General features: G+C 55.2%; 2 protein-coding genes across 7 annotated transcripts in view; one reads left to right on the top strand and one right to left on the bottom strand.

Moving 5' to 3' along the window:
* Positions 1 to 11,806, top strand: part of GPC1 (glypican 1) — a 32,234-nt gene extending 20,428 nt beyond the window's left edge. Inside the window, exons 2-9 of the mRNA XM_050751543.1 lie at positions 2,952 to 3,110; positions 6,064 to 6,455; positions 7,134 to 7,299; positions 8,339 to 8,469; positions 8,579 to 8,698; positions 8,801 to 8,934; positions 9,212 to 9,387; positions 9,796 to 11,806. Of these exons, the coding sequence (XP_050607500.1) occupies positions 2,952 to 3,110; positions 6,064 to 6,455; positions 7,134 to 7,299; positions 8,339 to 8,469; positions 8,579 to 8,698; positions 8,801 to 8,934; positions 9,212 to 9,387; positions 9,796 to 10,028 (1,511 nt within the window). The 3' untranslated portion in view covers positions 10,029 to 11,806. The remainder of the gene's footprint in view (positions 1 to 2,951; positions 3,111 to 6,063; positions 6,456 to 7,133; positions 7,300 to 8,338; positions 8,470 to 8,578; positions 8,699 to 8,800; positions 8,935 to 9,211; positions 9,388 to 9,795) is intronic.
* Positions 1 to 23,830, bottom strand: part of COPS9 (COP9 signalosome subunit 9) — a 394,021-nt gene that overhangs the window by 313,785 nt on the left and 56,406 nt on the right. The window contains exon 1 of one of the 6 annotated variants that reach the window (XM_050751524.1): positions 9,467 to 9,470. The exons of 4 other annotated variants lie outside the window; for them this stretch is intronic. The gene's annotated coding sequence lies outside the window, so the exon portion shown is untranslated. Of the gene's footprint in view, positions 1 to 1,848; positions 1,853 to 9,466; positions 9,471 to 23,830 lie in introns of those variants that run through there. One more of the 6 variants, XM_050751500.1, reaches the window with a different exon arrangement.

The following is a 23,830-nucleotide window of genomic DNA, read 5'->3' as shown; positions in this document are numbered from 1 at the left end:
AGCGCAGGTCACCGGGCTGGCTGGGCGAGGTGGCCGGGCAGGGCTAGGGGGGCAACAGGGGAGGCTGAGGCGGGGGGCTGGTGCACAGCTGTGAGGGGGGTGTAGGGGGTGGCTGGCAGTGCCAAGGAACCCCTCAGAACCTGCAGGTAGGAGGAGCCTGCCATGTCTTATGGGTGTTTTGGGCCTCACCTCTCCATGTCTCATCAGCCTCTCCTATCTGTGTGGTGGGGGCTGGAGAGTGGGTCTACCAGGGACCTCGCGAGGGAGGGGCACAGGAGCCAGCGAGGGATGTCACCCACCCCTACTCCCTAGGAGTGCTTGAGCCCTAGTCCCCAGTCTTGGACCAGCCCACTCGTTGCCTGTGGCCCAGCCAGCCTGGCCTGGGTGCCCCGTCACAGCTGAGCCCAGGGTGTCACCGGGAAGCTATGCTGGCACCTGCCACCCCCTCCCCCAGGCACGTTTCTCTCCCACTGCCCAGCCCAGCCCCATCATGTGTCCAGCTGACCTGTGCTCTCCTGGTCCGGGCAGCCTGGAAGGGTGCACAGGCCCCCATCATAGCCCACACCCTCAGAGAGATGCCTCCTGAGTCTGCTCAGCCTGGCGCAGGCCCCAGGAAAGGACCCAGAGGGGCAGTTCCTGCTCTAAATCCTGTCCCCACTGGGGCGGGACTGGGGCGGAATCCCATCAGTGAATAAAGGCTACAGAGTGAAGGATGGTCCCTGGCGAGTGTACCTGTGTCCCAGTCTTCCTGCCTGAGAGTGGGGAAGGGGTACCCGTTCTCTACTAGGCCCCAGGACTCTCAGAGCCAGGCTCTGCCCTCACCCCAGCTGGCTCCCACAAAGCCCTCCTGGCCCAAGACTCTCTTAGACCCCCACCTCCCCCTCCAGCAGACATCTGGGGGTAAGGAGGGGCGGGGGGCACAGGGGCACTTGCCATTCCCGCTCTGCCTGCCTCATAGGAACGTAAGTCCAGGCTCTGGGGGCTCCCTGGACCTGCAGCCCCTGCTGAGGGCTCCCTCCCCCTCCAGCCCCAGCTCAAGCCAGAGCCCCCTTCGTCAGTACATTCCAGAACTCAGGCACGAAAAGAGGGCCAGGAGGGAGCGCTCCAGGACAAGAACCCGACCTCAGAAAGCTGGGGCTGTGTTTGGGGAGGGCCCATCCTTGTGCCTCGGCCCTCTCTGGCTCTCCCAGGCCCCTCTGACAGCCCGTCTCCTTGCTGTCACATCAGCAGGCACAGAGGCTACAGGGGCCAAGCGGCAGCCACCCAAGCCCAGGTTTGGGTTCTCTGTTCCCTCCTCTTGTCTCAGCCTCCTCCCTGGGTGTGTGTGCTTAGAGGGTGCGGAAGATTGGCAGACTCAATCTGACCCAGGCATTTGACCTCCGGGTAGTTACTTAACCCTGGGTCCTCAACCCAGATGGCCTCTAGTGGGAAAGGGTTCTCTGGACCCCAGGCCTGAGGGGTGACTCCTCTTGTAGTAAGTGGGTAGGGCACTGCCTGGGCTGCTCCAGGCCCTGCCTGCACTGGGGCTGTAGGTCCCTGCTCCCACCTCCAGGCAGGGGTGCACCCCTTCCCGCTGTGCTGCCACCTCCCCCAGGACAGCCTTGGGCCAGGTGCCTCTGCCCAGGCTGACCCTGCCCTCGGTCCCAGCTCCCTCTCCTGCCTCTCCTCCCTGGCCTGGCCTTCACTTCCCGCTGACCCCCAGGCGGGAGGTAAAAGAATGCAGGACCTGCCACATTCCAGCCACCCTGGTCCAGGGTCCCAGGATGAGATGAGACAGGCTCTAAGGCCTCAGCCCTGACCCCTGAGGGGGCAGACCTGAGGAAAGTTTCTGGCATTCCTGCTGACAACCCCCCCTTGACCCCTCCCCTCTGACCAAGCCAGGCTCCTGCCTCCACCTCTCCACTGTGCCTGACATAGGCCAGCAGCAGAAGGGCCTTAGAGGCAGGGTACGAGGCCCAGAAGGAACAGTGGAGTCCTGAGCTCAGGCAGCCAGAGCCACTTGCTCCCTCACTGTATCGCTGGGACAAGAGACTTCATCTCTGTAAGCCCCGGTTTCCTGGTTAATAAAATGGGCATTTCGGCAGCCTTCATCACAGTGCGATGCACACCCTTTTAAATATGCAGTTTTTCCTGATGCCACACACATACTCCAGGTGGGCACCGAGGTGTGCGCAGCAGGGCTGAGGGCTGACTCACAGCCTGTCCTCACTCCCCACAAGGAGGTGAGGCTGTCTCTGATGGCACTGCCACGGTCACTGCCCAGGACACTGGAGCAGAGCGGCTCAGGGCAGGCTGCAGAGGAGAGGACTCCACAAGGACACCAGGAGGCACAGGGTGTGCCCTGCAGGGCTAGGGGCATGGTCCGATGACCCCTTCATGGGATCTGCCACCTGCACCAGGGCATACCTGTCCCCACACCAGACTTGTGTATGGGGTCCTGCAGGGCCACTGCCTCTGGCCAGCCCACTGTTGGTGGGATCTGCTGTCCTTGCAGTGGGAGTTTGGTGCCTCCCAGGGCTGGTGTGGGAAGAGAGGGGAATTGGATTCCTTCCTCCCTCCCCATCCTCAGCCATGGGCCCAGGTAAGGGGTGACTGTCGGGCCTGGTAGCCTCCTCCCGACTTGCACACGGGAACCTGGGGCCAGTTCTTTGCTTGTGGCTGCTGGGACAGCAGGCTGGGGGGCAGGACTTGCCCAAGGGGCCCCCTCCCTTGTTGAGGAAGCCCTGCTCTTGTGTCCTGTGTGGGAAGCTATAGGACTCGAGCCAGGCCTTTTCCTCCCTCCACGCCCCCACCATTTCTGCCTTCACCCAGGGCACCCCCCAGGCTGGCCCACCTCTGAGCTGTGCTCCACCCTGGGTCTGCAATCCTTCTGCCCAGGAGAGCCTGAGGGTGCCCTCCTGGCTGCCAGCACTGTCCCAGCCCCTCTCCCTCATACTGGCCTTTCCCCACAGGTGAGCATCTGCGGATCTGCCCCCAAGGCTACACCTGCTGCACCAGTGAGATGGAGGAGAACCTGGCCAACCGCAGCCGTGCCGAGCTGGAGACCGCGCTCCGGGACAGCAGCCGCGTCCTGCAGGCCATGCTCGCCACCCAGCTGCGCAGCTTCGATGGTGAGTGCCTCCCAGGGTGCTCGGGGGCCGCAGGGTGCTGGTGCATCGGGGCGAGGGGGGTGGCACACTGGGCCTTGCCTGGTGTGTCAATGCAGAGGGTGGGGCATTGGCAGGAGGAGGTGGGGGAGTTAGTGCTTTGGGGCTAGGGTGCTGGGTTGAAGCCCCAGCTGGGATTTGGCGGCTACCCTCAGGCAGGGATCTGCAGGGTTTGAAACCCACCTGGGGGTGTGCACAGCCCATTCCCAGTGCACGTTTGGGGACAGAGGGCCTGTCCCATCAGCCCCGCAGAGGCTCCTGTCACCAGCAGATTCTCCCGAGCACCTGCAGAGAGACGGGCCTCGGCCAGATCCTCCCTGCAACTCCGCATGTGCCCCAGGCCGCCACCCCTGGGGACCCGGTGGCCTGGAGCCAGGGAGCTCAGTGCAAGGGCTGAGACTGGGGCTGGGGACAGGGCTGCAGAGTGCAGGGCCTGCCCAGGGGTGGCCGCCACTCAGCCCTTTGTATCGGGGCAGGAGTTTGGGGCCCTGGGGAGTGACCCCTGCAGGCCTTGAGGCCTTGCCAGCTACTGTGTCAGAGCCACATACTCCTCAGCCCAGTCTGAGCCTCACCTTGTGTCTAGGCGGAGAGCAGCAGGCACCTCCAGGGGGACAGTGTGGGGTCAGGAGGACCCCCATAAAGTGACCTCTGATCAGAAACATGAGGACTTGGTGGAGGGAGGCGGCCTGGGCTGAGGTACTGCCCCTGTGTCCCAGCGGAGCTGGGGCGCCAGGACAGTGAGCCTGAGCAAACGAGAGGGAGGGAGCGCTGAGGCCGCGCAGCTCCATGTCGCCGTGAGGGACAGCAGCTGCTGCTGGGGCCCTGGGGTTTGTCTCAGCATTCCTGTTTCTCCAGCTCCTGGACACCTGCTTGTGGCCTCCCAGGCTCCCGGGAGAGTCTGTCTGTCCCCAGGAGCCCCCAAGGCCATTTCCACAGGGCTGCGGGACCTCAGCTATTGGCGTATACCTGGGTCACGGTGGGTCAGAAGCTCCTTCTCTGTGACTTGGACATCGACGCTCAGAGCTCAGCCCTCCCCTGGTGTGGGGCCGTGGGACGCTCCTGGCCCCTCTGGGATTCTCCTTCCTCCTGCCCAGCTGGCCCTAGGGAACGCACCCCTGCACCCCGAGTCAGGAGCCTTCCTGAGCTGCTTGGGTCTGTCCCTTGTGTAGGGACCCTGCTCACCTCCTCCACTCTGTCCTGGGCCTCAGTTTCTCCCCAGTGTCGCTGAGCCCTGGCTCCCACCCCAGCGTGCCACCCAGCCCTGCCCCTTCCTCTCTCCTGCTAAGACCGTTGCCCATCACACCATCTTCCTGGCCTGGGGACGTCCTGCCCACCTGCCTCCTCCTGGCTCTAAGGGGGTCGGTGTCGCTGCCCTGCTCGGGGGCCCCTCCCGTGTCAGCGCCCTGCCGCCGCCCTCCATCTGCTGCCCTCTGGAAGCCTCCAGCCTTCCTGTTCGACTCTCCTATCTTTGACATGAAAACACAGACACCCTTTGGGGACATTTGTGTTGAAAATGACCCCCTGTGTGACCAAGGCCCACCTGTGCCCGTACCCCAGGGAGTCTTGTCCAACCCCCACCTCCCATGTCCTCCCCTCCCACCCCTGCCCACAGCAGCTGCTGGCCCCTCCCAGCCTCCAGGGCAGCCAAGGGCCCCTCCGTCTTTGCCTGCAGTGCTGGTGGGAGCCAGTGGGAGGCGGTAGGAGAGGAGCCTGACTGGGCCTCTGGTTGCTGTGTTCAGGGATTGGGAGCCCCATGCCCGCCCCCTCACCAGCCTTCAAGGGCAACTGAATGCGGCCTGGCAGGAGGTAGGGCCCATGGCCCTCTAGGTGTGTCTGGGCTAATGCATGAACTGCAAGCTGCCCCCTTCTGGGAGAGGCCAGGGCGTTCCAGGTGCCAGGACCTGAGGTGGACACTGGACAGCTGCGTGGCCCGTCTACCCTCCCCACAGCAGCCTGGGAGCTCTCTGTAGCCATGCCAGCCTTGTAGTCCCAGGCCTTGCCAGGGGTCAGCGTGGGGGCTGGTCCAGAGATCTCTAGGCCTGACAGCCACCCTGCTTCAGAGGAGAGCCTCTGCCCTGCGTCCCTGGAGCACCCCGTGGTGGGCCATCGAGCCCCTGGTACCTGTGGGCAAGACCGGCCACGGCCCTAGGGATGCTCTGAGCAGTTACAGACCCGGAAGTCTCACTTCCAAAGGGGATGGGGAAGTCCAGGGTCCCATCTAGGCACGGGGTACGGGGCTTTTCCCCAAAGCTCCTGCAGCACATGGGGAGGTCTGAGGGTGAGCCTGTGCCTCCCCGTCCCCCACCCAGCGGGGAAAACATCTGGGGTTCTGGGCTGTGGGAGGCTCCCCAGAGCCCTCAGGCCTGGGGTGCTCACAGCTGAGGCTTCTGGAAGCTGAGAAAAGACGGGACGCCCAGGAGAGCAGCAGAGACAGGGTGGCAGGAAGGGCAGAGGCCCTGGAGATTCACAGGGCAGGTGGCTGGGGCCACAGGGAGCACAAATGGGGACCAGTGGAGAGAAGAAGTGGCTGGCAAGGGAGCACAGACCGGTCCGGCCCCTCTTACCCCAGTGAGGCCCCATCTCCACCAGCAGCCCCTCCCTGGGTGTTCTCAGTCACAGAGTATCTGTTCCTGCCCTGGGCTCAGCTCAGAAACAGCCACTGGAGCCCCAGTCAGAGGTCCTGAGATCCAAGAGAGGACCCCTGCCACTTGGGTCTCTGCTCCCCAGGCCAGGGGGTGAGGTCTCGGGGAGCCCCGTGGATGCTCACAGGGCCCACAGCCGCTGCAGTGTGGCGTCCGACTCCGAGGACCTCAGAGCGTATCCTCAGAGCCGTGGGTCTCCCGAGCTGAGTCTCCTGCTCTAGTCCAGCTGTCAAGGGGGAAACATTGACCCGACCACGCCCCCTCCCTGTGCGCAGACCACTTCCAGCACCTGCTGAACGACTCAGAGCGGACGCTGCAGGGCACCTTTCCGGGCGCCTTCGGAGAGCTGTACACGCAGAACACCAAGGCCTTCCGGGACCTGTACGCAGAGCTGCGCCTGTACTACCGCGGTGCCAACCTGCACCTGGAGGAGACGCTGGCCGAGTTCTGGGCCCGCCTGCTCGAGCGCCTCTTCAAGCAGCTGCACCCCCAGCTACTGCTGCCTGATGACTACCTGGACTGCCTGGGCAAGCAGGCTGAGGCGCTGCGGCCCTTCGGGGAGGCCCCAAGAGAGCTGCGCCTGCGGGCCACCCGCGCCTTCGTGGCTGCTCGCTCCTTCGTACAAGGCCTGGGCGTGGCCAGTGACGTGGTCCGGAAGGTGGCTCAGGTGCGCACAGCCACCCAGGGCTCTCAGAAGGCCCTCCAGACCCCCACGCTCTGCCCAAGGGACTTTCTCTTCCCTCTACTTAACCCTATGTCCCTGAACCTCCTGGCCAGCCTCTGACCTCTGCCCCACAGCCTCAGTCCTTCCTGCATTGGCTGCTACCCACGGCCTGCTAACGGTGCACCCACAGATGTGAGCCCTGCTCTGGGCAGGTGGCTCTGGGCTGGCCCACCCCTCCCAGACCCATCATGGGCCAGCATGGGAAGGGCCAGGGGCTGGGCTGGATGCTGAGCCAGGCTGTGGAGTGAAGATGCACAGGAGACAGAACAACATGCGTGGGGGCCGGGCAGGGTGGGGCTCCGGAGCCTCGCAGGCCAGGGGGATGCCTTGGTCCATTGGGGGACACGTGTCAGACCCAGGTAGGCTGGGGCGCCTTGGTATCCTCAGCAGCATGTGGGTGAGGATATTCGTGCCTCCCCATGACCCTTGAGATCATTAGAATGAGGGCCGTCAGGGCTGGCAGGCCCGAGAGTCAGGCAAGGGCCACTGCAAGTTGGGGCAGAGCACAGGCCTCCCCTGACTTCCCTCCAGAGCCCCCCACCCTGGGGATCCATTAAAGGCTGGCTGGGGCTGGGCACACCCAGGGCCTTGGGGTCTGGCTCAGGCTGCCTTGCTCCCCAGGTCCCCCTGGGCCCAGAGTGCTCGAGGGCTGTCATGAAGCTGGTCTACTGTGCTCACTGTCTGGGAGTCCCTGGCGCCAGGCCCTGCCCTGACTATTGCCGAAATGTGCTCAAGGGCTGCCTCGCCAACCAGGCCGACCTGGATGCCGAGTGGAGGAACCTCCTGGGTGAGCCCCCACCTGCCAGAGCGGCCTGGAACTGTCTTGGGGAGTGTGTGGCGGGGGTCCTGGGGGGGCGGGTGGTCCCTAGCTCAGGGCTTGGACCCAGGGACCTGATCAGGAATGCCCTGACCAGGGTGTGTGACTTGGGGCAGCTTGCCAGGGAGGGAGCCCTGTGAGGTCATAGTTTCTTGTGCTTCCCAGTGAGCACCTCAGTGTGCATACATGCCAACACATGTGACTCACTGTGCATACATGCCAACACATGTGACTCATGGAGGGCCAGCACTTGCTTAAGCTAACACATATATGCACTGTCACATGACAGGCTAACACATGCAAGCTGGTGTGCACACTTGCTGACACACAGCGGGCCGGTGCCCACCAGTATGGTGTGTGCTCCTGTGTGCATGTGATGACATGAGCTGGGCTGACCCGCATCCATGCCAACACGTGTGTGCTAATATGTACATGCTTATCTAGATCCACTAACGTGTACACATGCTTACATGAGGTGGGACAGCATGCATCTGTGCCAACACACGTGCTACCATGTGCTGACATGGAGCCAACACGTGTGTGCTAATGTGATGGGAGCTGACAAAATGCATAAGCTTTACTTGTACATGTGCCCACCATGCATGCAACACACACATGAACTAAGGTGTACGTGGGGGGGCATGAGGTGAGCCAGCATGCATACACACCAGCTCACATGGGCTCATGTGCACACAAGCTGGACCGAGGTGAGTCAGCATATGTACATGTCAACACCTGCATAAGCCAGCGTGGACATACATGAGACACGGCAGGCCAGCGAGCATGCAGAATGGCCTCCGTGTGTGCGTGTCCACCTGTGCCCGTGGCGCATGTGCACATGTGGGCGTGGGCCAGGCTGAGTGCAGCTGAGTGCACGTGGCCTGCACACATCACATGGGCCAACCCGAGTGCGTGCGCGGGATCTCCCACGCCGACCTGTGCTGTTAAGACTGCATTAACATGCACACGTGGTGACGCCTGTGTGCGCGTGTGTTAACGCCTGTGCTAGACTCCATGGTGCTCATCACCGACAAGTTCTGGGGCACGTCGGGTGTGGAGAGTGTCATCGGCAGCGTGCACACGTGGCTGGCGGAGGCCATCAACGCCCTCCAGGACAACAGGGACACGCTCACGGCCAAGGTGCGGGCGGGAGGACATGACGAGCACAGTGGGGTGGGGGTCCTGGATGTGGCTCCATTGGGCTTGAGGGACCCCGCTGCCCCCCAAGGACCCTGTGGTGTCTCCCCAGGTCATCCAGGGCTGCGGGAACCCCAAGGTCAACCCCCAGGGTTCTGGGCCTGAGGAGAAGCGGCGCCGGGGCAAGCTGGCCCCACGGGAGAGGCCACCCTCAGGCACCCTGGAGAAGCTGGTGAGTGGCCCCTCTCCGGTCCACCGGACCAGGCATGAGGGAGGCAGACAGGCGGGGGCGGGCGGGCTCTGGCAACCCAGTGGCCTGACTGCTGCCCGGCAGGTCTCCGAAGCCAAGGCCCAGCTCCGTGACGTCCAGGACTTCTGGATCAGCCTCCCAGGGACACTGTGCAGCGAGAAGATGGCCCTGAGCACTGCCAGTGATGACCGCTGCTGGAACGGGATGGCCAGAGGCCGGTAGGTGCCTGCCTGGCTGGCACAGCCCTCCCTCCCATGCCGTCTCCATTGGGCTGTGCCTGGGCCGGGTGCTGTATGCACAGGGCCACGTCCCTGGCTGGAGGGCTCGAGCCCCACTTCTCTGTGGCCTGCATGGGCTCTGCTCGGTCCCTGGAGGCCTGCTGGGCATCTCAGGCCCAGGGTCTCAGGCTTGGAGGGCGAGAGGGTGTCCTGCTCAGGTGATGGCCCTTTGCAGGGGCTGGAGCAGTGACCTGGGTTCTGCCTGCCTTTCCTCCAGGTACCTCCCTGAGGTCATGGGTGACGGCTTGGCCAACCAGATCAACAACCCCGAGGTGGAGGTGGACATCACCAAGCCGGACATGACCATCCGGCAGCAGATCATGCAGTTGAAGATCATGACCAACCGGCTGCGCAGCGCCTACAACGGCAATGACGTGGACTTCCAGGACGCCAGTGAGAGCAGGGCCTGACCGGGCGGGCAAGGGGCCAGGGATGGCGGGGGTGCCGCAGGGCTGTGACTGCCCTCCAGGTTCCCCCACCCGAGGGGCCCTCTGCTCCAGCATCACCACAGTGACTCAGGACACTGTGCTGCCCAGGCACGGTTACCGAGCCCTGCACCTCTGCGGCCCCTGGAGGCCTGGCCAGGATGTCTATCAGCTTTTGCTCCAGGGACCAAGGGAGGCAGCCCCAGGGAGTGAGAGTCTCCCAGCTTCAGGGTCAGCGGGGATCGGGTGCTGCTGGTCCTGGGATTCCACACCGAAAGGATGTCGGGGTCACCTGGCATGTGGGGTCCTCACAGGGTGATGCTGCCCTGGGGTCTCCTGTGGGGACCAGCCTGCCGGAGCCTTCTCTCCTTCCCAGGTGACGACGGCAGTGGCTCGGGCAGCGGTGATGGCTGTCCGGATGATCGCTGTGGCCGGGGGGCCAGCAGGAAGAGCTCCGGCTCCCGGACGCCCTTGACCCATGCCCTCCCAGGCCTGTCGGAGCAGGAAGGGCAGAAGACCTCGGCTGCCAGCTGCCCCCAGCCCCCCACCTTCCTCCTGCCCTTCCTCCTCTCCCTGGCCCTTACAGTAGCTGGGCCCCGGTGGCGGTAACTGCCCCAAGGCCCCAGGGACAGAGGCCAAGGACTGACTTTGCCAAAAATACAAAACAGACGATATTTAATTCACCTCAGCCTGGAGAGGCCTGGGGTGGGACAGGGAGGGCCAGCAGCTCTGAGCAGGGGCAGGTGCAGAGGCCCTGGCCCCAGGCCTGGCCTTGCCTGCCTCTCTGCCTTTTAATTTTGTATGAGGTCCTCAGGTCAGCTGGGAGCCAGTGTCCCCACAAGCCATGTATTTCAGGGACCTCAGGGGCACCTCCGGCTGCCCAGCCCTCCCCCAGCTCCCTGCACCGCTGCAGAAGCAGCCCCTTGAGGCCTGCAGAGGAGGCCTCAAAGCAACCCGCTGGAGCCCGCAGCGAGCCTGTGCCTTCCTCCCCGCCTCCTTCCGCTGGGACTCCCAGCAGAGCCCACCAGCCAGCCCTGGCCCACTCCTCAGCCCCCAGAGAAGCCCCACAAGGGCTTTCTGGGTGCCCACCCTCCAGGGTCTAGCGGAGCCTCTGAAATGATGCATGATACCCTCCCCTCAGCGCAGGCTGCAGAGCCCGGCCCCACCTCCCTGCGCCGTTGAGGGGCCCCAGCATCTGCAGGATGGGGCCTGAGAAAGCACCAGTGCTGAGGAGTCTGAGGACTCTGTCCTCCCACAGACCTGCGGTGAGGAGCCTCCATGCGCGGATGACGGGCCACTGACCCACCTGCGCTTCTGCTGGAGGAGGTGGAGCTGGGCCCGAGGCCCAGGGAGGCAGCGTGGGCTCTGCTGATGTGGGCTGCCCCCTCGCACACGGGGCTCACAGGGCAGGCCTTGCTGGGGTCCAGGGCTACGTGAAGACCGTGAAGGCTGAGGAGCAGCCGGGACCTGCTTGCTCCCATCCTCACCCAGATCAGGAACCAGGGCTTCCCTGTTCAGGGTGACACAGGCCAGGGCTCAGAGTGACCCTTGGCTGTCACACAGGGGTGCTGGTGGCTGGTAAGACCCAGCACCGCAGACGGGAACGCCTAGGTCCCTTCCCGACCCAGCCAGCTGCAGGGGATGGGGACCTGGGTAGTTAAGGGCTTTTCCAAACGTGCATCCATTTACTGACACTTACTGTCCTTGTTCACGGAGAGCTGTTTGCTCCTTCCAGATAGCTTTGGAGAGACGCAGGGCCCACCTTGGACCCTGGCGACCTCCTGTCACTCACTGAGGCCATCAGGACCCTGCCCCAGTCCTGGACGGGCCCTCCTTTCCCCCTGTACCCCAGCTGCCAGGCGGCCCTGGGGAGGGGTGGTATCATGTTGGGAAGGGGTCCTGCAAGGGGAGGACTTGGAGGGTCTGGGGGCAGCTGTCCTGAACCAACTGACCCTGAGGAGGCTGCTTAGTGCTGCTTTGCTTTTCATCGCCGTTCCGCACAGTGGACAGAGCGCCCTGGTTGCTGGTCAGGTCCCCATGGCTTCTGTTCTCTGGAACCTGACTTTAGACGTTTTGGGTTCAGGAGCACCCCACCACAGGCATGTCCACCCCATAATAACCCTGCCATTACCAGGGTGGGCTGGGGACCCTGGCACAGTGATGCGAGGTGCCAGGACAGCAGCACTCCTGCTGCACACGGATGGCCCGGGGGTGGCGCTCGGACCCCACCCTATGCTCATCTCTGGAAGGGGCAGCCCTGAGTGGTCACTGGTCAGGGCAGTGGCCAAGCCTGCTGTGTCCTTCCTCCACAACGTCCCCCCACCACTCAGTGTCAGCGGGTGACGCGTTCTTTTGAGTCCTTGTATGAATAAAAGGCTGGAGACCTACAGCAGGGTGAGGCCTCATGGCGGGGTGGGGGAAGAGAGAGAGGGTGTGTGTACGTGTGTCCGTCTGGGGCTTGGGCATGGGCCACACTTCCGTGTTCAGGGTGAGCGTGCAGCCCCTGCCATCTGCACTGCATCTCGCCCTGGGCAGACAGGTCTGTCTGCCCCTCTCCTTGGTGCAGGGGAGAAGGAAGAGGCCAGGGCATGGAGACCCAGATGGCCTCCAGCAGGCCCCACCTTCTATCTACCTCTTCCTGCCTCTTGGCCCTGCTCTGGGCACACACAGCACAGAGATCCTCTACCCCGGAAGGTTCTGGTTCCTGCCAGGTGGCCTCAGAGATGCCCAAGGGGCCAGAGAGAAGGAACCAAGGATGCCCTTGTGGTCCAGTTTGTCCCCAGCCACCTTTCTCCTGAGGTGGAGGGTCCTGTGTAACCCTAGGGGCTCCCTGTAGCCCCGCTCCTGTTCCTGTGGGGTCATGGCCAGAGGCTGGGAAGTGGCACAGCGGCACTGGCAGAAGCGTCCACTCCTGGGTATGTCCCTCAGCTGCTTTATTGAGAATTGCAGCCAGCACAGGTTGGTCTGGTGAACATTTTTAACATTGCGCTTCCATCATCTGGGACCCAGGAATACTGCAGGCCCCCTGGCAACTGGGACCTCCAGGCCCCTTGTGAGCGGGAGAGCACAGAGGGGTGGGTGGGCACCCCAGGAGGGAGACACAGCTTCACCCAGCCCTGCTGAAGTCCACTGCTCAGCAGGTCACAGCTCTAGGCAGGACCAAGGGCTGCACACGCACTTCCCCCAAAGCATCTGCAGCCGCCAGGTCCCTGGTAGCCACGATCCTCACTTGCCCCTTCACAAGGCCCAGAGGCCCAGTTCCTCCTCCAGGAAATCAGGGCGGGGTGGAGTCCTCTCCCTGGTGGGCCAGGGGATGCAGCCTAGGGGCTCAGTGGGACCCCTAGGGGACAGGTGAGCAGCCAGACGCTCATCAGTGGCTGTAGTTGTGACGACGTGTTTGGTCCGGCCGGCAGGATCTCAGGCTTCCAGGCACCACTTTGCCCAGCTGCTTCAAAACTTCCACAAGCCCTTTTTGAACCGAGGCAAATACATCTTTCCTGTCAGGGAAAGGAGGACACAGGTGCGATGTGCACTCTATGCAGAACTGACACCAGGCCAGGAGTGGGTGGGAAGGGGCACCTGGCCAGTCTCAGCCCTGCCTGCCCAGGCACACCTCGGACCACCAGGGAGCTCCCAAGTTCTGCCCACCCCAGTGCTACCCCAAGAGGTTGCTCAGGGAGAGACCCCTTCCAGCCAGGACTGGCTTTCAGTCCCTCTCCGTTCCTCACAGAAATTCCAGAAGCTGACCCACCCACACTGATGAGCAGAGAGCAGCCCCTCAGGCAGCCTCCCTTGAGCAGCCCAGCCCAGCTGCGGTGGGTGGCCTCAGCATCCCACACCATCTGCAGGCACCCCGGCAGGCCAGCACGGGTGTCTGCTCTACACATACACCCATCACACGTGCAGACACACATGCACATGTGCACACTCTTACACGTGTGTACACAAATGCACATGTGCACACTCTTACACATGTATGCACACATAGGTATGGACACATACAATGCCCTGTGCATGCACACACAAGCACACATCCATACACATGCACACACACCTGCACTCACGCACACATGCCCATACACACATGCACATGTGCACACTTCTGTGCACGTGCACACATGTAGACATGCACACGTGTCCATACACACATGCACACATTACATACATCCACAGTACACACACATGCACGCACACAGAGACAGACACACCCGTGGGTGCACACACTGCTGTCCAGGTGACCCTAGGTATTCTTTATCTGGGGACAAGGCCCTCCATCGAGAAACACCATTTATAATCGCAGTGCTCCCTTGAGTTTGGGACAGAAAACTAACTCCCACGTCTCAGTCCACCTTCCTCCTGCCCTACGCACTACTGAAATCACTGAAGGACCATAACTGGGCATCCATCTCTCCAATGGACACTGAAGGCTGGTGGCACAGCATGTGTCACAGCCATCAAAGAAGGGGGTAGAGTCTAGGGAAGGTGGGGCTGAGAGACCCCAACAATAAGGCCACCACAGCTTTCCTGAGAGTGGGTGAGGGGCAGTAAACCTTACAGGCTTCACAGATGCCACGGCTGAGGATGAGCTGGAGGCTGTCACTGCCCAGCAAGCTGTCCTCGTGTGCACAGGAGCCCCTCCCCGATGAGGCCACCCCATAAAGCGAAACCAGTGAGTCTAAACATTTCCCTCCTTCTTTCATATGGCCTGGAAATATGAACAGGAACCTTCATGGTTTCTAGCACAAATCCATGTTTATACTCAATCTGAGAAAGCACAAAAAAAGAGCCAGTAAAAAACTTATAGGAAACGTCAAAATATGCAGCATCGGCCTGGGAAATCAGACCAACTGTCCTGATGTGGGAATTACAAGAAACAGGAGCAAACACTGGGAAATGTTGACTTTGAAAAGATGACAGCAACATAGTAGACTCAGCTAAAATAACCCTCTTTCCTCAGAGACATGTCGAAATTCTGGAAAAAAGTCAGTTTCGCAAAGTTAATACCTATCTGAGGTCACAGAAGAGCTAAAAACCTCATGTGCTGAAAAGAAAAAGAAAGTGAGAGGCTTCAATGAATGGGAAGCAGGGAGAGTGGTGTATCAGGCACCGAAATACCCTCTCAGGATTGAGGCTTGGGAGTGATGGGTGTCCAGAGACCTGGATGAGGGCCAGGAGCTGGAACTGGAACCCCAGGTGACCTGCAAACCTCAAAGAAACGACAGAGTTCTCCCTATTGCCAGAGATGGGCCAGGAAAGCTTTTGCCACCTAGGGATCTGGGCAGAAAAAAAAAAAAAAAAAAATCCTCCTTCTTGAAGAACCAGTGGCTGGTGACAAAAGATAATGAGTAAATACAAAAGTACCTGGAGGGTTTGTCCACAGTGAGGAAGTGAGATTCCCTCAGAGAAATCACAAGGCCTCAGTGACATGAGCTCAAATTCTTTTCTTCTTTTTTTTTTCTTTGAGACGGAGTCTCACTCTGTCGCCCAGGCTGGAGTGCAGTGGCGTGATCTCGGCTCACTGCAAGTTCCGCCTCCCGGGTTCACGCCATTCTCCTGCCTCAGCCTCCCGAGTGCAGCTGGGATTACCAGATTCTTTAAAATTTCAAAATGCAAAAAAAACAAAAAACAAAAAAAAAACCCGGCACCAGAGCCAGCACCCTGCGAACTTTAGATAGAGAAGACTGAAATGGTCTATAAAGTAAGTGTTTTGTGTTACCAAAGAGAAAAGGGGGAGAAATAGAAACCACAAGGATAGAACAATTCCATTTTTAAAAAGAAAAAATAAGGAGATTGGAAAAAGTACCAAGTGGAAGTAACGTCAGCAAGCTGGCAGCATAGGGGACCCCCTGCTTTTAACCACCTATTGCAACAAGAATTTGGCAGCCGTCCACACAAAGTGCCTTCGTGGGAACCTCAGGACTCTGGTAGGAGGCTGTGAAACCCTGATGGAGCCCAACTGAGAAGGGCTGTTCTAAGAGTGCAGGTTTGCACCCAGGCGGCAGGCTCACCAAATGGGGTCCTTTGCATATCCAGAAATGGCCGCACCCCCCTGAAGGCAGGCCCACCAACCTTGGTTCCACTGCAGATTCTGAAATAGCCCTGTAAGTCAGCTCCAACCCCTTAGCGGAGTCTGAAAGCAGTCCTGCCTTCCCAAGGACTTGCTGGGAGACACTTGTCTGAGTTAGGCCACAAAATCCCACAAAAGTTGTTGAAATGGTTCTGAGTTTACTCCATCCTTCCCCAGTCACAGTCCTGGAAGAGTCCTGCCCACCCAAGGACCACCGAGAGACAAGCCCATCTGCACGCAGGGAGGCAGGCCTACCAATCTACAACTACACAGGTTGACCTGTGACCCAGCTCCAGCCCCACTCAGCCATGGTCTGAAGGCAGTCCTGCCCATCCCAAGAACCTGACAGGAGGCATGCCCATCTGTGCCCCCAGAGGCAGGCCTACAGACCTCAGTCTCAGCTGTGAACCTTAAAGCAGCCTTGTGACTTGGTTTCATCCCCTTTTAACCACGGTCTGGGGTCAGTCCTGTCTGTCAGGAACTCACCCAGTGACTGAGTGCACCCTTGTCCCAGAGCTAGCCCTATTCCTCAAGGTCTTAAAGGCAGTCCAGTCTGCCCAGGGACCGGACATGCTCAATGCCTGCTCCAATCCTGAATAGGCCCACCAACCACAAACCCCACTGTATACTCAGCAGCAGCCATGTGACTAAACTAATCCTGGAGGCAATCCCTTCAGAGACCCAACAGATCTTTATCTGTCAAAATCAGTCTGTAAAGGCTGAAAGAGGTGTTTGCTCCTTCAAATTGAGACACCAATGCAAGGCTCTATGAATAATAATCAGGCCAACATGATGCCACAGCTGGGCATGGTGGCTCACACCTGTCATCTCAGCACTTTGTGAGGCTGAGGCAGGTAGGTTACTTGAGGTCAGGAGTTCGAGACCAGCCTGGCCAACATGGTGAAACCTTGTCTCTACTAAAAATACAAAAATTAACTGAGCATGGTGGTGCATGCTTGTAATCCCAGCTACTCGGGAGGCTGAGGTGGGAGAATCGCTTGAACCCGGGAGATGGAGGTTGCACTGAGCTGAGATTCTGCCACTGTACTCCAGCCTGGGCAACAAGAGCAAAACTCTGTCTCAAAAAAAAAAAAAAAAAAAAAAAAAAAAAGATACCATCAAAAGAAACTAGTAAAGCTCCAGTAAGTGATCCCAAGGAAATGAAGATCTATACATTGCCTGACAATTCAAAACCATCTTCTTAAAGAAACTCGATAACATGTGAGATAACTCAGACAACCAAAAAAATAAGAAAAACAAATGCATAAAATGTAAAGTTTAAACCGTAAAAAACCAAATAGAAGTCCTAGAGCTGAAAAACACAATGACAAAATTGAAAAATTCAATAAAGAGCTTCAACAGACTCAATCATACAGAAGAAAGAATCGGTAAACTTGAAGACAAATTATTTAAAACTCAACAATTAACCAAGAAAAAAAAAAGAATTAAAAAGGAGTAAAGAATAAAGAGTGAAAAATGCATAAGGGACATATGGAGGCAAACAAGAAAATATGTGAATTATAGAAGTCTCAAAAGAAGACAGAAACAAAGAGCAGAAAGTTTATTTTAAGAAACAAAGGCAGAAAACTTTTCTAAGTTGGGGTAGACACGGACAGATTCCATATGGATGTGGATATATGTTGATGCAAGGTTCAACATATGAACACCTATAAATGTGACACACCATGTTAACAGAATAAAGGATAACAATCATATGGTCATCTCAATAGATACAGAAAAAGTATTTGATAAAATTCAACATCCTGCTTTGGTAAACTCTCAACAAATTAGATACAGAAGGAATATACCTCAATGTAATAGAGGACATATATAACAAGCCTACAGTTAACATTATACTCAATAGTGAAAAGCTGAAAGCATTTCCTCTAAGATCATGAACAAGACAAAGGTGCCCACTCTCACCACTTATTTTTTTTTTTTTTCCTTTTTTGAGACAGAGTCTCGCTCTGTTGCCCAGGCTGAAGTGCAGTGGCGTGATCTCGGCTCACTGCAACCTCCGCTTCCCGGGTTCACACCATTCTCCTGCCTCAGCCTCCCGAGTAGCTGGCTGAGACTACAGGCACCCACCACCATGCCCGGCTAATTTTTTTTTTTTTTTTTCAGTAGAGATGGGGTTTCACTGTGTTAGCCAGGGTGGTCTAGATCTCCTGACCTTGTGATCCACCTACCTTGGCCTAACAAAGTGCTGGAACTACAGGCATGAGCCAGCACGCCCAGACAACATGATCTCTTTTTTAAAATCTTTTATTTTAGGTTTAGGGTTACATGTGCAGGTTTCCTATATAGATAAACTCGTGTCACAGGGGTTTGTTGTATGGATTGTTCCATCACCCAAATACTAAACCTAGTACCTAATAGTTATTTTTTCTAATCTCTCCAACCTCTTACCCTCTACCCTCAAGTAGGACTCAGTGTCTGTTGTTTCCCCGTTTTTGTATCCAAATGTTTTAATCATTTATCTCCCACTTAAGTGAGAACATGTGGTATTTAGTTTTCTGTTCCTGTGTTAGTTTGCTAAGAATAATAGCCTCTAGCTGCATCCACATTCCTGCAAAGGACATGATCTATTTCTTTTTTATAGCTGCTTAGTACTTCATGGTGTATATGTACCATATTTTCTTGATCCAGTCTACCACTGATGGGCATTTATGTTGATTCCATATCCTTGCTATTGTGAATACAACTACAGTGAACATATGTGTGCATATATGTCTTTATGGTAGAACAATTTATATTCCTTTGGGTACATACACAGTGATGAGATTGCTGGGTCAAGGGGCAGCTCTGTTTTTAGCTCTTTGAGGAATCACCACACTGCTTTCCACAAGGTTGAACTAATTTACATTCACACCAACAGTGCATATGCATTCCCTTTTCTCTGCAATTTCACCTGCATCTATTATTGTTTTACTTTTAATCATAGCCATTCTGACTAGTGTGAGATGGTATCATATTGTGGTTTTGATTTGCATTTCTCTAATGATCAGTGATATTAAGCTTTTTTCATATGCTTGTTGGCTGGATACGTATGTCTTCTTTTGAAGAGCGGACATGATCTCTTATATATACAAAATTCTAAAAGTTCCACCAAAAAACCTGTTAGAAGTAATAAATGAATTCATTAAAGTTGCAAGATACAATATCGACACACAAAAGTTAGTTGTGTTTTTATGCACTAACAATTAACTATCTGAAAAGGAAATTAAGAAAATTACCCCATTTACAATAGCATAAATATAACAAAATACTTAGCAATAAATTTAAGTGAGGTAAAAGATCCTTGCTTAAATTAAATAAAATACTTAGCAATAAATTTAAGTGAGGTAAAAGAACCTTGCTTAAATACTTAAATAAAATACTTAGCAATAAATTTAAGGGAGGTAAAGGATCCTTGCTTAAATTTATTGCTAAGTATTTTATTATTTTTATGCTATTGTAAATGGCATTGTTTTCTTAATTTCTTTTTCAGATAGTTCATTGTTAGTGCATAAAAACAACTGATTTTTGTATGCTGATATTGTATCTTGCAACTTTAATGAATTCATTATTCTAACAGGTTTTTTGGTGGAACTTTTAGAATATATACTGAATACTATAAATAAATACTATAAATACTATAAAATATAGAACATATACTGCAAACTATAAAATCTTGATGAGATAAATTAAGGTACAAACAAATGGAAGATATTTTATGTTCATGGATTGGAAGAATACTGTTAAAATGTCCATACTACCCAAAGCAGTCTACAAACTCAATGCAATGTCTATCAAAATTCCAATGGCATCTTTTTTACAGAAATAGCAAAAACAATCTTAAAATTTGTATGGAATCACAAAATAATCAGCTAAAGCAAACTTGCAAAAGAAGAACAAATCTGGATATATCACACATCCTGTTTTCAAGTATATTACAAAGCTGTAGTAATCAAAACAGTATGATACAGTCATAAAAACAGATAAGAGTCCAGAAATAAACTCACACATATGCAGCCAACTAATCTTTGACAAAGGGACCAGGAATATACAATAGCAAAAGGAGCCCCTTTGACAAATGGCGCCTGGAAAGTTGGATATCTACATGCAGAAGAGTGAAATCAGACCCTTATCTTACACCATATACAAAAAATAAATGGATTAAAAGTGTAAATTTAAGACCTGAAACCATAAAATTTCTAGAAGAAGACATAAGGAAAATGCCCCCTTGACATTGGTCTTGACAATGACTTTTTGGATATGACACCAAAAGCACAGGCAACAAAAGCAAAAATAAAAAGTGAGTCTACACCAAACTAAAAAGCTCTGCACAGCAAAGGAAACAATCAATAAAATGAAAGTCAATCTACAGAACTGGTGAAAATCTTTGTAAACCACATATCTGAATTAGATTTATGTCCAAAATACTTAAGAAATTCATACAACTTAACAGCAAAAAACCAAATAGCCTGATTTTTTAAATGGGTAAAAGATCTGAATAGAAATTTTTTCAAAGAAAATGGCCAACATGTATATGAAAAGGTGCTCATCTAATCATCAGGGAAATGAAAAACCACAATGAGACATCGCCTCGCACCTGTTAGGATGGCCATTATCAAAAAGGCAAGAGATAACAAGTGTTGACAAGAATGTGGAGAAAAGGGAACCCTTGTGCACAACTGATGAGAATGATCGGTACAGCCATTATAGAAAACAGTATGGAGGTTTCTCAAAAATTAAAAATAGAGTTACCACATGAACCAGCAATCCCACTAGTGGGTGTATATCCAAAGGAAATGAAATCGCTATGTCAAAGAGATACCTGCACTACCATCTTCATTGCAGCATCATTCCTAATAGCCAAGAAATGGAAACAACTTAAGTGTCAGTGGATGGAAGGATGGATGGATGGATGGATGGATGGATGGATGGATGGATGGAGAAAATTGATGCATATATGCAATGTAATACTATTCAGCTATACAAAGGAAGGAAACCCTGCCTTTTGCAACAACATGGATGAACCTGGAGGACATTATGCTCAGTGAAATGAGCCAGACACAGAAGGACAAACACTGTATGATCTCACTTGTATGTGGAATCTTGAAAACTCAAATTCATAAAAGCAGAGAGTAGAAAGCTGGTTGTCAATAGCTGGGGGTGGCGTGGGGCTTGGAGTTAGTCAAAGGGCGCAAACTTTCAGTTAGACAGGATGAGTAAATTATGGGGTCTTGTGTACAGCATGGTGACTGTAGTTAATAGTACTGTGTTGTTTACTTGAAATTTGCTAAGAGTAGATTGTAAGTGTCCTCATCTCACACACACATGCGCACATACCCTCATCTCACACACACATGCGCACATACCCCCATGTCACACACACATGCACACACACCCACCTCATCTCACACACACATATGCACACATCCACCTCATGTCACATGCACACACACCCACACCCACCTCATCTCACACACGTGCACACATCCACCTGTCACACACACACAGTCACCTCATCTCACACATGTGCACACACCCATGTCACACATGCACACACCCACCTCTCACACACGTGCACACATCCACCTGTCACATGCACATACACTCACACCCACCTCATCTCACACACACATATGCACACATCCACCTCATGTCACATGCACACACACCCACACCCACCTCATCTCACACACGTGCACACATCCACCTGTCACACACAGTCACCTCATCTCACACATGTGCACACACCCATGTCACACATGCACACACCCACCTCTCACACACGTGCACACATCCACCTGTCACATGCACATACACTCACACCCACCTCATCTCACACACATGCGCACACATCCACCTGTCACACACACATGCACACACATCCACCTCATGTCACACACGCGCACACACCCACCTCATGTCACACACACATGCACACACACCCCACCTCATTTCACACATGCACACACATCCACGTCATGTCACATACACATGTACATACACCCACCTCATCTCACGCATGTGCACACACCCACCTCATCTCACACACATGCACACATACCCACCTCATGTCACACACATGCACATACACCCACCTCATCTCACACACACATGTGCACACACCCACCTCATCTCACACACACATGTGCACACACCCACCTCATCTCACACACACACGCACACATACCCACCTCATATCACACACACGTGCACACACCCACCTCGTCACACACACATGCGCACACACCCACAAATGGGAAGTATGAGGTGATGGATGTGTTCATTAATTTGATCATGGTCATCATTTCATGATGTGTATGGATATCAAATCATTATGTGTACACCGTGAATATATACAATTTTTATTTGTCAATGATACCTCAATAAAGTTAGGGGAAAAAAGCACCAAGTGGAGCTGAAGTGGTAACAGTCCCCATCAGAAGACCAGACCCCCGACATGGGGAGGGTCAGTGGGGACTGCTGCAGCAGGCAGGGGCTGGGATGTAAGGACCAAGAGGGAGCTCAGCTCTTGGACCCGCTGAGGTGGGAGTTGGAACAAAGACCTCCCCGTGGAGATGACATAAGCCCACAGGCCCCTCCTCTACAGGTTCACAGCCTCAAGGCAACAAAAGACCACCCACTGTCTGCTTCCATCTGGATGACATTGAACCTCTAGAGACAAGAAGAGTAGGCAAGGAAGCCTTAACTATACAGTGCAGGGCTGTGGCTGTTCACGTGGGAAAGATAAACAGGGTCCCTACGTCCTGGTGTCAACACAAAACATATCTTCATCACTCTCCTATGGAATAGGGACCGAAATGTGAAAAGCAACGCCTCACCACATGGAGACGACAGCAGAGGAGAAGACGCATGGCCATGGGCTGGAACAAGCCTTCCCAGAGACAAAACCCTACGCTGCAGAGGCAAAGGGGACGACGGCGAGGCATGCGTGCTCCAAACTGCGTGCACAGGCACGGCACCGTGAGACGAGGCCATAGAGCATGCAAGATGCTCCCATAAGCAATAAAAAAAGACAGTTTAATAGGAAAAGAGGGCAAAGATCACGCTCACACGTAATTCACCGACATGGAACTCTAAGTGGCCAATAAATTAATGTATGAAAAAGCCCTGAACTTCATCCATCATCAAGGAAATGCAAACCGATGCTTTCCAACAGATGGTGCAGTGTAAAATCTTCACGCAGAGAGCAAGTCCACATCCCACGCAAGGAGGTACAAATGAAAAGCAGAATCACAAAACAGGAGAAAGGTGGCAGGTTTAGCTGCATCTCATTCTGTTTCCGTAAAATCCAGGCATTGGAGCAGGACAACACGTGTGTACATGTCCCACCGCATGCTGGTGGCTCAGGGCCTCCTTCGATTGTTCTACCATTTTTTGTTTTTGTTTTTAAGTTGAAATAGTGTATCAGGTCAGAGCCAGGTTTTGAAAGGCCTTGAAGCTTACAAGGTGGCAGGCAGTTACTTAAAGAAAAATCACAAACAATTCAGCATGGAGGCACAGCCTGTGCGGGAAGTTTCTGTTTTCCAGTTAATCAAAGGAAGACACGGGCTGAGGCAGATGGGGGCTGGTGGGAAGGAGGGAGGGAGGCAGGTGCCGGCACTCCAGGCTCCAAGAAGAGCAGGCAGGGCCAGGCCCTGTCCCTGTGATGTCCAAGGAAGAAAACCCTGGCCAACAGCTATGTTGTCTGCCTCCTCCCTGGGACCACAGGACATACCTTGGCTACCCCCTCCTGCCCGCTGCCCCAACTTTCCAGAGAACACTGGAGCTCCCTGGCTTCTGGGCAGAACCCTGACACCCGGAAACTCCAGGCCCTTTATCTCCAGCACAGGCTTCCAGGTCAGAACCAGAGCCGTCCCCTCTGCCTCCTGTGCTCTCCTCCCCACCGTTTGTGTCCCTCTCAGACCCCAGCACTGCTTTCCGTTCCTAGTTTCCTTGCCCTCTCCGCCCAAGGCTCCTCTGGCCGCCACCTGGCATCCCCTAGGTGGCTGCCCACTCTCCTGAGAGGCAAGGTATAGTGGGGTCTGGGGGCGGCGGGTGGTATAGGCTGAGCCAGGGGAGGGGCTGGCCCCGGACCCACCCTCAGCACACTGACCCTTCAACAGCCACCTGGGCAAGCCCAACCCTCCACCCTGCAATGAGGCCGCAGGGCCTGGAGGCTGCCCAGGGTTCAGGCCAGTGGGGGGACACAGGGGAAGCAGGAGAGGGAGGACTGTTGGCTGGGGCACAGAGCAGCCTGGACCTGCTGGGACCCTCTTCTGTAGCGCCTTCAATAGCAGCACAGCTGGGCTGGGGGCTGGTGCTCAGCAGACGACAGCAGACTCAGGGA

Source organism: Macaca thibetana, chromosome 12 (assembly GCF_024542745.1).
Source record: "Macaca thibetana thibetana isolate TM-01 chromosome 12, ASM2454274v1, whole genome shotgun sequence".
NCBI lineage: Eukaryota > Metazoa > Chordata > Mammalia > Primates > Cercopithecidae > Macaca > Macaca thibetana.
This window is presented reverse-complemented; position numbering and strand designations above follow the sequence as displayed.